General features: G+C 31.5%; 1 protein-coding gene across 7 annotated transcripts in view; it reads left to right on the plus strand.

Moving 5' to 3' along the window:
• Positions 1-2,897: 2,897 nt before the first annotated feature.
• The window catches only part of LOC111418337 (EBF transcription factor knot), a 122,055-nt gene continuing 111,184 nt past the window's right edge, over positions 2,898-13,768 (plus strand). For all 7 annotated transcript variants that reach the window (XM_023050851.2, XM_023050853.2, XM_023050852.2 and 4 more), the window contains exons 1-3: positions 2,898-3,408; positions 12,786-12,939; positions 13,537-13,600. In XM_023050851.2, coding sequence (XP_022906619.1) covers positions 3,275-3,408; positions 12,786-12,939; positions 13,537-13,600 — 352 coding nt within the window. In that variant the 5' untranslated portion in view covers positions 2,898-3,274. The remainder of the gene's footprint in view (positions 3,409-12,785; positions 12,940-13,536; positions 13,601-13,768) is intronic.

Here is a 13,768-nt window from a genome sequence, read left to right on the forward strand (position 1 = left end):
AAAATAGAAGCTTTAAACTTTAAATTATCATTTTTCAACTGACAAAATCACAATTTTTCGAATTTATTATTTTTTTTCCGATTTTCAGGTTTAAACCCAAATTTGCACGATTATCTTTAAAATACTTTGGGTTAAATATGGTTCGTGTTAAAGTAACGACTTATATGTCTTCTTAAAAAGGAAAGTTTAACCTTTAATTTAGTGCAAAAGTTATTTCGTAACTTTCATAATTATGACCTGGGCGATTTTTAAAATTTTACGATTTTTTAATAATGATTTATTTAAAACTCCAAAAACACTGTGTTACTTTGCAATTTTTTTTAGAAATATTATTAAAGTTAGAACAATAACTTTTATATTTCCTGAAAGAAGAAGATTTTAGTTTTAATTTGGTGCTAAAGTTATTCCTTAACTTTTATAAATATGACATGGGCGATTTTTTTAAACTAAACGATTTTTTAATGGTGATTTAGTTAAAACTCCAAAAACACAACATTACTTCAAATTCTTTTTAAGAAATATTTTTAAAGCTAAAACAATAACTTTTATATTTCCTGAAAGAAGAAGATTTAAACTATAATTTGGTGCAAGAATTATTTCTTAGATTTCGTAAATAATGCTTGGACGATTCTTTTAATTTCAACGTTTTTTTTTCTCTATTTTTATCTTAAGAATGATTTTTTTGCAAAATTTCTTTCAAACCATGTCAATATGCTTTATATTTATTAAAAATAGAAGCTTTAAACTTTAAATTATCATTTTTCAACTGTCAAAAACACAATTTTTCGAAGTTATCATTTTTTTCGATTTTCAGGTTTAAACCCAAATTTGCACGATTATCTTCAAAATATTTTGGGTTTAATATGGTTCGTGATAAAGCAACGACTTATATGTCTTCTTAAAAAGAAAAGTTTAAGCTTTAATTTAGTGCAAAAATTATTTCGTAAGTTTCATAATTATGACCTGGGCGATTTTTTAAATTTTACGATTTTTTAATAATGATTTAGTTAAAACTCCAAAAACACTGTATTACTTTGCAATTTTTTTTAGAAATATTATTAAAGCTACAACAATAACTTTTATATTTCCTGAAAGAAGAAGATTTTAGCTTTAATTTGGTGCTAAAGTTATTCCTTAACTTTTATAAATATGACATGGGCGATTTTTTTAAACTAAACGATTTTTTAATGGTCATTTAGTTAAAACTCAAAAAACACAACATTACTTTAAATTTTTTTTAAGAAATATTTTTAAAGCTAAAACAATAACTTTTATATTTTCTAAAATAAGAAGATTTAAGCTATAATTGGGTGCAAGAATTATTTCTTAGATTTCATAAATAAGGCTTAGACGATTCTTTTAATTTCAACGTTTTTTTTTCTCTATTTTTATCTTAAGAATGATTTTCTTCTTCTTAAAAAGAAAAGTTTAAGCTTTAATTTGCTTTATAGTTTTCACAAATAAGACCTCAATGATGTTTTTAATTTCATCATGTCTTCATGGTGATTTGGGTTGCTTTAAAATGTTTTCAAGAAATGCTTTTGAAGCTAGAACTTTTATATTTTCTGAAAGAAGAAGATTTAAGCTTTAATCTCAAGCATCTATAATAAACTTAAAAAGGTTTTCAGGAATTTCAGGTTTGCATGATGTTATAAGCGATTTTTAGCCGTCGCGACGTTACCGCATCGTAAACTCTCCACCAAAACTGAATATGGTGATGGATTGGGCAAGTAGACCTGGGAGTTGAGAACGGCTCGACAGGATCCAGCACTCGGCCAACTGATTATCCTGCCACCTCTTTCTTCACCGTTCCACAACGAAAATTCCATCGCACTCCGCCACCATCATCCTGATATTAACTGTCTCAATTATTCGTCAATAGAAACGAAAATAAACCCAAAATGATAATTGACGTATGGATGGATACTTTAGTTTTTTATTTAATTAAAAGATTTAAGATCCCTTACACAGCGTAACAAATTTTATCCCTCACTCAAAACTTTCTTTATTTACCCTCCCCGAAATTACAACTTTCTCGGTTTAAAGCAGACTTTACAGAGTGGGTGGTTAAAAAGGAATTAAAGATGCGTTAAGACCAATTTTGTTCATTAGTCCCAATCTACATTCATCCCCCAAACGAAACGAATCCGTCGATTTTCCCCTTAGAATGTTACCCCAAGCATTTTTATGGACCTTATAAATTTGTTTAATTGGTCTTTCATGTAAAGCTAGACACTTTCTACGTAGACTTGATTGTCTAATAAATTAACGAACCTTTAAAACGGAGGTTGATAAAATTTTCTTTGCTATGATCTAATTGAAATCTCCCAGGAGATAGCTTTTGGTACAGATTCCTGTAATTATTCCCTTGGGGAAAATAGGAAGATGTATTTTAATTTTTTGATTTTGGGAGAATTTGAAAGAAATTAAAGTTTTTTTGGTACAATTTAGGTTTTGTGGTTAATTATATTTAATAAGTAGTGATGGGGTGTTATTAAAAATGTTGCTAGCTTCAAAACCTGGAGGCTGAAACGCAGAGGACACTGTTTCAGTGGCTAGGAAAAGCTTGAAATGCCGGTTTACATCTTTCCTCACCAGAGACCACCACGGGAGTATTACCTCTTTGTTTCCGCTCTCCACCGGGCTAAATCCATCCCTACCATAATTCCTCGACTACTCCGGAGTCCGGATTATGCCGGGTGACTCCTTTGAGAGCTGAAATAGAATTGGATTGGATGTTGGTTCGGTTTGGGAAAAGTCTGCATTGGATGGTGTGGTAAAGGAGGAGCTTTTGCCCACGCCTGTGTTGCGCCTTTCTCTCGCCGGGCGTGGCGTGACGTTTCAACCCTTGGGAAGTTCGAAAGCCGCCTCGATGGTTATCTCGACTCCCAGTCGTGTTGATACGTTGCTCTGAAACGGGCCTCTCGCGAGGAAACACTGAAAAATTCCATCGGGAAATCCCCTCGGTTCGGTGACAACAACGAAATCGACTCGGTTTTAGTTTTTGTTTTATTTATCCCGAAGAGAATAAGAAATTTTCTGTAATTTTTTGTTGTGGGTGAAGTGGTTTGATTTTGGCCTTTACTTCTTCGCGTCGGGTTAAAAAGTCGCCAAAACGCGGTCTGACGAGGCGAACCCAGTGGAGCGCGGGTACCCAACCACGTCTCCCTGGTCCCTCTCGCTCACCACCCCCGAGTTGGACCCGGTTGCGGCGGCCTGGGGGAGGAAATTATATCCCGGAACAGGCACAACAAGAGTTTCCGGACCAGGACTCATGTTTGGCTTACACCACCATCAAGATGCAGCAGGACTGCATCATCATCATCAACCGCGAGGACCCAGCCTTAAAGAGGAACCACTCACAGCAACAAGATCTTGGATGCAACCGACGGTTCCTGATCAAAATGGGTAAGTTAAAACTCTCAATCTAAATCGAATCGTATTAACGAGCTCTTTCTGAGCCTAAAACCAAACAAAAACGTTTTTGGCACGTGTCGCATTCAAAACCCACCCCTCAGCCGCGTGTTATCTTCTTTTGCATATCATAAAATATTCTTTTATAAGAAATGCACCTAAACATTAAAAAATATATACACTAAAGTAGATGATATGGTATTGATATGCACCCCTCCACAACCCGTCGCTTCGTTACGACACCAAAAATCGACTCGAAATAAAGCAAACTAAATCACCATCATTATCAGATATACATGATAATGATATTTCCTTTTGGAAATGAAACTGATTGCAAGTTAACCGAACCAGTTCCGCGTAAATAGATTACATTTCATTACGTTGGGCGTAATTAACGACGCGCGGTAATCGCGGGGCGAAACAGAAAATCTGATTAATCAGCGGAATATTTGATCAAATTCGCCATAAATTTTAAGCGCGCATTTTTGGTGTGGGGCCGTTTTCCCCCCTGGAAACCGGACGATATCCAGCCATACGAACGGTCCTGATGTTGCTGCGGATTGGCAAGCGTGCCGAGAGCCCGCCACCACCACCACGTTGGGCTTTAATGACGCGGTCGCATTGCGGATCCGGCAATCTAATTAGCACCCGGTTTGCTTAACTACTTACTTAAATTGGCTACCTAATCATTCGCGCGTCGTTATATGGTGTGTTCTATTGCTCGCCAAACACGTGCTAAAAGGATTGATCTTAAATTAGTATAACTAATGTTATTGGAATATGTATTGGTGGCCAATACTACCAATATAGAAGATAGTCACGACCGAAAAGAATAAAATTTGCTGCAACTTTGTTCTAATCATTAACTACATTTAAAAATCATCAAATTTTCATAATTTCGTATTTTTCTCAATATCTATACATCTGAGAGCAAAAATACAAGAGAGCAATTTTGCTAAGTATAAAATTTGCTACAACTTTTGTTTTAAAAGTTTTTTCGTAACATACTCCGATATTCAAGTGTTACCATGTAGTACTTTCAAAACGACGAAATTCATAAAATTTTCATAATTTCGTATTTTTCTCAATGTTTACGCATCTTAGAGCAAAAGTACAAGAGAGCAATTTTGCTAAGTATAAAATTTGCTACAACTTTTGTTTAAAAAATTTGTTTGTAACATACTCCGATATCCAAGCGCTACCATGTAGTACCTTAAAAACGACGAAATTCCTAAAATTTTCATAATTTCGTATTTTTCTCGATAGTTACGCATCTGAGAGCAAAAGTACAAGAAAGCAATTTTGCTAAGTATAAAATTTGCTACAACTTTTGTTTTAAAAGTTTTTTTATAACATACTCCGATATCCAAGTGTTACCATGTAGTACTTTCAAAACGACGAAATTCATAAAATGTTCATAATTTCGTATTTTTCTCAATATCTACGCATCTTAGAGCAAAAGTACAACAGATCAATATTGCTAAGTATAAAATTTGCTACAACTTTTGTTGTAAAAGTTTTTTTGTAACATACTCCGATATTCAAGTGTTACCATGTAGTACTTTCAAAACGACGAAATTCATCAAATGTTCATAATTTCGTATTTTTCTCAATATCTACGCATCTTAGAGCAAAAGTACAAGAGATCATTATTACTAAGTATAAAATTTGCTACAACTTTTGTTTTAAAAGTTTTTTTGTAACATACTCCGATATCCAAGTGCTACCATGAAGTACTTTCAAAACGACGAAATTTATAAAATTTTCATAATTTCGTATTTTTCTCAATATCTATACATTTGAGAGCAAAAGTATAAGAGAGCAATATTGCTAAGTATAAAATTTGCTACAACTTTTGTTTTAAAAGTTTTTTTGTAACATACTCCGATATCCAAGTGCTACCATGAAGTACTTTCAAAACGACGAAATTTATAAAATTTTCATAATTTCGTATTTTTCTCAATATCTATACATTTGAGGGCAAAAGTATAAGAGAGCAATATTGCTAAGTATAAAATTTGCTACAACTTTTGTTTTAAAAGTTTTTTTGTAACATACTCCGATATCCAAGTGCTACCATGTAGTTCTTTCAAAACGACGAAATTCATAAAATGTTCATAATTTCGTATTTTTCTCAATATCTATACATCTGAGAGCAAAAGTACAAAAGAGCAGCATTGTTAAGTATAAAATTTGCTACAACTTTTGTTTTAAAAGTTTTTTTGTAACATACTCCGATATTCAAGTGTTACCATGTAGTACTTTCAAAACGACGAAATTCATCAAATGTTCATAATTTCGTATTTTTCTCAATATCTACGCATCTTAGAGCAAAAGTACAAGAGATCATTATTACTAAGTATAAAATTTGCTACAACTTTTGTTTTAAAAGTTTTTTTGTAACATACTCCGATATCCAAGTGCTACCATGAAGTACTTTCAAAACGACGAAATTTATAAAATTTTCATAATTTCGTATTTTTCTCAATATCTATACATTTGAGAGCAAAAGTATAAGAGAGCAATATTGCTAAGTATAAAATTTGCTACAACTTTTGTTTTAAAAGTTTTTTTGTAACATACTCCGATATCCAAGTGCTACCATGAAGTACTTTCAAAACGACGAAATTTATAAAATTTTCATAATTTCGTATTTTTCTCAATATCTATACATTTGAGAGCAAAAGTACAAGAGAGCAATATTGCTAAGTATAAAATTTGCTACAACTTTTGTTTTAAAAGTTTTTTTGTAACATACTCCGATATCCAAGTGCTACCATGCAGTACTTTCAAAACGACGAATTTCATAAAATTTTCATAATTTCGTATTTTTCTCAATATCTACGCATCTGAGAGCAAAAGTGCAAGAGAGCAATTTTGCTAAGTATAAAATTTGCAACAACTTTTGTTTTAAAAGTTTTTTTGTAACATACTCCGATATCCAAATGTTACCATGTAGTACTTTCAAAACGTCGAAATTCCTAAAATTTTCATAATTTCATATTTTCCTCAATTCTGACGCATCTAACAGCAAAAGTATAGGAGAGCAATATTGATAAGAATAAAATTATCTACAACAATTGTTCCAAAAGTCCTATTATAAAATTGATTTTACCGATATAGTTTGGCAACGCTGATTGAGAGCATCTATTATCAGTAAACGAATCCTTCAATAAACGTGTGTGTCATTCTAAGATATTATAGAGGAGCATAAAAACGGTTCTTTTTTTCGTTGGGTCGAACTTGTCAAGTTAGTTCGTATAAAGGCGTCGCGACGCTCCGTTGACGCTTTGTTTTATTATCGGCGATAAAAGTTCCATTTCGCCCCCGTTATGTATATTGGAAATGTACGAGGTCGCCCGTTTCGTCCAGATAAATAGATCGAAACGAATATAAATCGATGAATCAATTTGTTATTGAAGGTATACTCAAGTTATTTGGTAAAGTTTGTGTTGATTTTATGCCTGCAGTGTTTGTTGGGAGACTTAATAAGCTGAAATGAAATGGGTGTAGTGCAAAAGAGAAAAATATTTTATAATTTAAAACTTCCTTAGCTTTGAGTTATTTTTTTGCAGACTGACTTGTAAATTTAGTTTCAATGAATTATGATTGTATACAATTTATTAAGGTTAACTTTAAAAATTGTTTTCTCAAAAACTTAGTCAAAAGTGGGATTTTTCGATTATATATATATATGTATAAGAAATTATTTATGGTGTATTATATTTTCATTAAATTTGTTTTAAACTGCTTTTTATTTTATAACGATATCTCAATTAGTTTTTGAGATACGACTTAATAAATAAATTTATAAATAAGAAAATAAATAAAAATGCAGGGTTGAGTTAAAAAAATCATAACGACGATGTTTCTGAAAAATAAGAAATTATTTATAGCACATTAAATCTTTATTAAATTTGCTTTAAAATGATCGTTATTTCATTTTGATATCTCAATTAGTTCTTGAGATACGATTTAATAAATTTATATATGTATAAGAAAATACATAAAAATACAGAGTTGAGTTAAAAAAATCATAACGACGATGTTTATGAAAAATAAGAAATTATTTATAGCACATTAAATCTTTATTAAATTTGCTTTAAAATGATTGTTATTTCATGTTGATATCTCAATTTGTTCTTGAGATACAATCTTTTAAAGTTTATCTTTGTACCACTTTGTTAATTTTGCGATTTTGGGGCTTTTTCGAGTTATTTTCATTATCAGATTTAGCAATTTTGTAATTGGTACAAGTTTCTTTTACCGAAACAATTTTTTATTAACTTTTTAATAATAATAATTTGTTCATCAACTTCAATTTAATCTCGCGATCATTAATTTTGATTCGTTAACATCGAATCGTTAATAAACTTGTCAAAAATTAGCGGTTTCGATCATACAGAACTGATGACAGGACCGTATTCAAGCGGAAAACTGACTGATGACTCGGTTGGTAGTTGAGTGACGTTCGTTGACAGGGACCAATTAATAACCGTGAGCGAACGAACGGCCAATTTGCGCCAACTCGTCTCAATAAACCTGGAGGAACCCCAACCCTTAAAATAAATCGATGATTAATAAATAAATTTTTTTTTCTTATTATTATTATTATTTTTTTTAGTAAGAAGGAGATATCTTGGTCAAATATTCGCGAAATTCATGGTTGTTTCCCCCCCGATTTCAACGTTGGCTATTCCGGGGAGCCCTTTACCACCTTCATTAGGGGAGGGCCCCAGTATAAATTATCGTGTCCGTATAATTCACGCGAGCGGACCCGGGGGCATATTTCAGTTCCGCCCCTCGCGTTTGTTCCCCCGCGAACCGCCGCCGCCACCATCACAAGAGGAGAGACAATGGACCCGCTGAATGGCAATTGAACTAACGGGGCTACGTATGCGAAATAAGAGATATACGCGTTAATGGGGTAGATAAAAGAGAATTATTGTAAAAATTTTAATTTTAACTCATTTTCTAATTTGAATCGTTATGATAACAATACTAAGTTTTTCTAGTCTACTTCGAGTCCAATAAGACTCGTTGTTGTGACTATTCATCATTTTCAAGAAGAAAATTTTATTATGCCATTACCTACTTCGTTGAAAAATTGATTTTGCTGAAATTTTGTCAAATTTCAAACTGATAAGAGTTTCTGATCAATTAATTTTCAACTCCTCATCTTTCTCAATAACGAGTATGAAAGAATATTTTTTTTGCCAAACTCTATTTCTTGAAAAACTTGATTTTCTTTGATTTTTTGCTAAAATTCGAGCTGATCAGAATTTTATGCCATTATTTACTTCTTGCGAAAATTGATTTTGATGACTTTTCTGAAAATTTCAAGTTGATAACAGAATTTCTTATTAGTTTAGATTCAACTGTAACGTAATATGAAAGGAAAATGTTTTTGCTATGCTCTATTCCTTTGAAAAATCAATTTTCCTTACTTCCTTGCAAATTTCAAGTTGATCTGAATTTTTAATCGGTTTAGTTTTAAATTCCTCATCGTCTTTAACCTTAAATACATAAAGAAAACTTAGTTGGGCAGCTTCGTTTTCTTTGAAAAAACCGATTTGCTTTAAATTTTTGCAAATTATGAGTTGATCAGAATTTCTGACTCATTTAGTTTCATCAGCAACGCATTCCCCGTCATTTTTACTTACAAATACAAAAAAAAAGTTCTTTCCCATTCTCTTTTTCTTTGAAAAATCAATTTTCCTTACTTTTTTGCACATTTTGAGGTTGATCAGAATTTTTGATCAATTATGTTTTAGCTGCATCGAATTCCTCATCGTCTTTAGTCTTAAATAAGTAAAAAAAACTTTCTTGGGAAGCTTCTATTTCATTAGAAAATCAATTTTCGTTAAATTTATTCAAATTATGAGTTGATCAGAATTTATTATGAATTTAATTTCAACTGCAACGTATTTATCATCATTTTTAATAACAAATACAAAAAAAAACGTTCTTATCCATTCTTTTTTTCTTTCAAAAATCAATTTTCCTTGTTTTTTTGCAAATTTTGAGGTTGACCAGAATTTTTGATCAATCATGTTTTCACTGCATCGAATTCCACATCGTCTTTAGTCTTAAATAAGTAAAAAAAACTTTTTTGGGAAGCTTCTATTTCATTACAAAATCAATTTTCGTTAAATTTATTCAAATTATGAGTTGATCAGAATTTCTTATGAATTTAATTTCAACTGCAACGCATTTCTCATCATTTTTAATAACAAATACAAAAAAAACTTTCTTTTCCATTCTCTTTTTCGTTGAAAAATCAATTTTCCTTGCTTTTTTGCAAATTTTGAGGTTGACCAGAATTTTTGATCAATTATATTTTCACTGCATCGAATTCCTCATCGTCTTTAGTCTTAAATAAGTAAAAAAACTTTTTTGGAAAGCTTCTATTTCATTAGAAAATCAATTTTCGCTAAATTTATTCAAATTATGAGTTGATCAGAATTTCTTATCAATTTAATTTCAACTACAAATACGAAAGACAAATTTTGTTTGCCATCCTCTTTTTCTTTGCAAAATCAGCTATTTTTACTTTTTTTTGGAAATTTTGAGGTTGATCAGAATTTCTCATCAATTAATTTTTAAATCCTCATCATTCTCAATAATCAGAATAATTTGACAGGATATTTTATTTATTTCTTTCGAAAATTGATTTTGTTGACTTTTCTGCAAGTTTCAAGTTGATCAGAATGTCTGATCAATCTTATTTCTTTGGTAAATCGATTTTCTTTTTGGAAATTTCAACTAATTTTGTAATTTGAATCGTTACGGTAGCAATACCAAGTTTTCAATGGTGTGATAACTTGAAAAAGCAACAAATTTGTCAAATTTTCGTATTTCTTTACATTTCTCAATATCGCCGCATCTTAGAGCAAAAGTACAAAAGAAGAATATTGTTAAGAATAAAATTTGCTACAACTTTCGTTCTAAAAGTTTTTTTCTAATATGTTCCGATTCCTGAGTGTTACAAACAGCTGCAAAATCAATTTTTCTTGCTTTTTTTTGCAAATTTGAGGTTAATCAGAATTTCTCATCAATTAGTTTTTAAATCCTCAGAATAATTTGACAGGAAATGTTATTATGCCATTATTTATTTCTTGCGAAAATTGATTTTGGTGACTTTTCTGCAAGTTTCAAGTTGATCAGAATGTCTGATCAATCTTATTTCTTTGGCAAATCAATTTTCTTTTTGGAAATTTCAACTAATTTTGTAATTTAAATCGTTACGGTAGCAATACTAAGTTTTCAATGGTGTAGATAACTTGAAAAAGCAACAAATTTGTCAAATTTTCGTATTTTTGTACATTTCTTAATTTCAACTCATCTTAGAGCAAAAGTATAAGAGAAGAATATTGTTAAGAATAAAATTTGCTACAGCTTTCGTTCTAAAAGTTTTTTTCTAATATGTTCCCGAATGTTACAAATAACAACTTAAAAAACCAACAAATTCATCAAATTTTCATATTTTTGTATTTTTTTTTCAATAATGACGCATCTAAGAGCAAAAGTTAAAGAGAGCAATATTGTTAAGAATAAAATTTGCTACAACTTTTGTTCTAAAAGTTTTTTTATAACATGCTCCGATTCCTGAGTGTTACAAACAGCTTTTTTTTTCTTTGCAAAATCAGTTTTTCTTGCTTTTTTTGCAAATTTGAGGTTGATCAGAATTTCTCATCAATTAATTTTTAAATCCTCAGAATAATTTGACAGGAAATGTTATTATGCCATTATTTATTTCTTGCGAAAATTGATTTTGTTGACTTTTCTGCAAGTTTCAAGTTGATCAGAATTTCTGATCAATCTTGTTTCTTTGCAAAATCGATTTTATTTTTGGAAATTTCAACTAATTTTGTAATTTGAATTGTTCTAAAAGTTTTTTTATAACATGCTACGATTCCTGAGTGTTACAAACAGCTTTTTTTCTTTGCAAAATCAGTTTTTCTTGCTTTTTTTTGCAAATTTGAGGTTGATCAGAATTTCTCATCAATTAATTTTTAAATCCTCAGAATAATTTGACAGGAAATGTTATTATGCCATTATTTATTTCTTGCGAAAATTGATTTTGTTGACTTTTCTGCAAGTTTCAAGTTGATCAGAATTTCTGATCAATCTTTTCTTTGCAAAATCGATTTTATTTTTAGAAATTTCATCTAATTTTGTAATTTGAATTGTTCTAAAAGTTTTTTTATAACAGCCTCCGATTCCTGAGTGTTACAAACAGCTTTTTTTCTTTGCAAAATCAGTTTTTCTTGCTTTTTTTTGCAAATTTGAGGTTGATCAGAATTTCTCATCAATTAATTTTTAAATCCTCAGAATAATTTGACAGGAAATGTTATTATGCCATTATTTATTTCTTGCGAAAATTGAATTTGGTGACTTTTCTGCAAGTTTCAAGTCGATCAGAATTTCTGATCAATCTTTTCTTTGGCAAATCGATTTTCTTTTTGGAAATTTCAACTAATTTTGTAATTTGAATTGGTTTAAAAGTTTTTTTTATAACATGCTCCGATTCCTGAGTGTTACAAACAGCTTTTTTTTCTTTGCAAAATCAGTTTTTCTTACTTTTTTTGCAAATTTGAGGTTGATCAGAATTTCTCATCAATTAATTTTTAAATCCTCACAATAATTTGACAGGAAATGTTATTATGCCATTATTTATTTCTGGCGAAAATTGATTTTGGTGACTTTTCTGCAAGTTTCAAGTTGATCAGAATTTCTGATCAATCTTTTCTTTGCAAAATCGATTTTATTTTTAGAAATTTCAACTAATTTTGTAATTTGAATTGTTCTAAAAGTTTTTTTATAACATCCTCCGATTCCTGAGTGTTACAAACAGCTTTTTTTTCTTTGCAAAATCAGTTTTTCTTGCTTTTTTTTTGCAAATTTGAGGTTGATCAGAAATTCGCATCAATTAATTTTTAAATCCTCAGAATAATTTAACAGGAAATGTTATTATGCCATTATTTATTTCTTGCGAAAATTGAATTTGGTGACTTTTCTGCAAGTTTCAAGTTGATCAGAATTTCTGATCAATCTTTTCTTTGCAAAATTGATTTTATTTTTGTAAATTTTAACTAATTCTCTAATTTGAATGGTAGCAATACCAAGTTTTCAATGGTGTACATAAGCAATTAACAAGGTTTTCGTAGTCCAGTTCGTGTCCAGTAAGCGCCAGATGGCGAAACTCGTTGTTGTGACATTCAGAATAATAACAACGTTTAAGGCCGTTATCCACCCTCGCTCTCGACTCTACGGGAGGAAATTAAATTATAAGATAACTCTAACCATAACCTCAAAAAGGGTTTTGCTAGCTGCTGGCTATAAACGCTTTTCTCGGTTTATTTTTGCAGGATCGGAGTCGGAAGGGCGCACTTCGAGAAGCAACCTCCAAGCAACCTACGAAAATCGAACTTCTTTCACTTCGTTATCGCCCTATATGACCGAGCCGGCCAACCCATTGAAATCGAAAGGACCGCTTTTATTGGATTTATCGAAAAAGACCAGGTCAGTATTAAAATTTTTTTTTTAAATATATTCTTTGACAAAGAACAAAAGTGAAAGGTTATATAAAAGAGAACACTAGATTTGAGTACAACCCTAACAGAGAGGGGTAGATAAAGTCGTGACTTTAAAGCGTCGCGATGCTTGAGCGCCGTCGCGGTGTTGCCAAGGCAACGACGTCCGTTTCCACGAAGTGTGCATCGGCCACGGACTGGGGAGAAAGTGGTGGAATGAATAAATATATACGGGGTGTTTTGGTGAGGCGACCGATTTAAAGAGGGTGAGAGAGCGAGATGGAGGTCGTTTTAAAGGGGGTGGTGTACAGGAATTCCGCCTCTTCCCGCCAGCACGCGGCGGATGCTGTAATTGTGTTCGGGCTGGTGCAGAAGATTAGGGCCGCACATTTATCATGGTGTGTGCGTCTAAAATGCGGAAGAGAAAAAAGGATGGAAAAGAGAGGAAAAAAATGAGATGACTGAAAAACAAGGATGTTTGTTCGCTTTAACGCCACTTGTATTATCGTGGATTTGTTTTGGTAGAATTTTTTTAAAAACACGTTTAAAAAAAACTACATTATTATATAAATTTTGTTTGTTGCAGGAAGCTGATGGCCAAAAAACGAATAACGGCATCCAATACAGACTACAATTGCTTTATGCGAACGGTAAGTTTTCGATTTTAAGTTTTCTTCTTGATGAGATTGTGGCGTCAGCAAACCCGAAACAATCTACTCGCTTGTCGCGGTAAGGGTTGTTCAGGAAAGTTCAACTCTCAAAGGGGCGTAAGTCCGAACTAAGAAAACCGCATGATGGAGAGGTTAGGTAACCACAAC

The sequence above is a fragment of the Onthophagus taurus genome, chromosome 10, assembly GCF_036711975.1.
Source record: "Onthophagus taurus isolate NC chromosome 10, IU_Otau_3.0, whole genome shotgun sequence".
Classification (NCBI taxonomy): domain Eukaryota; kingdom Metazoa; phylum Arthropoda; class Insecta; order Coleoptera; family Scarabaeidae; genus Onthophagus; species Onthophagus taurus.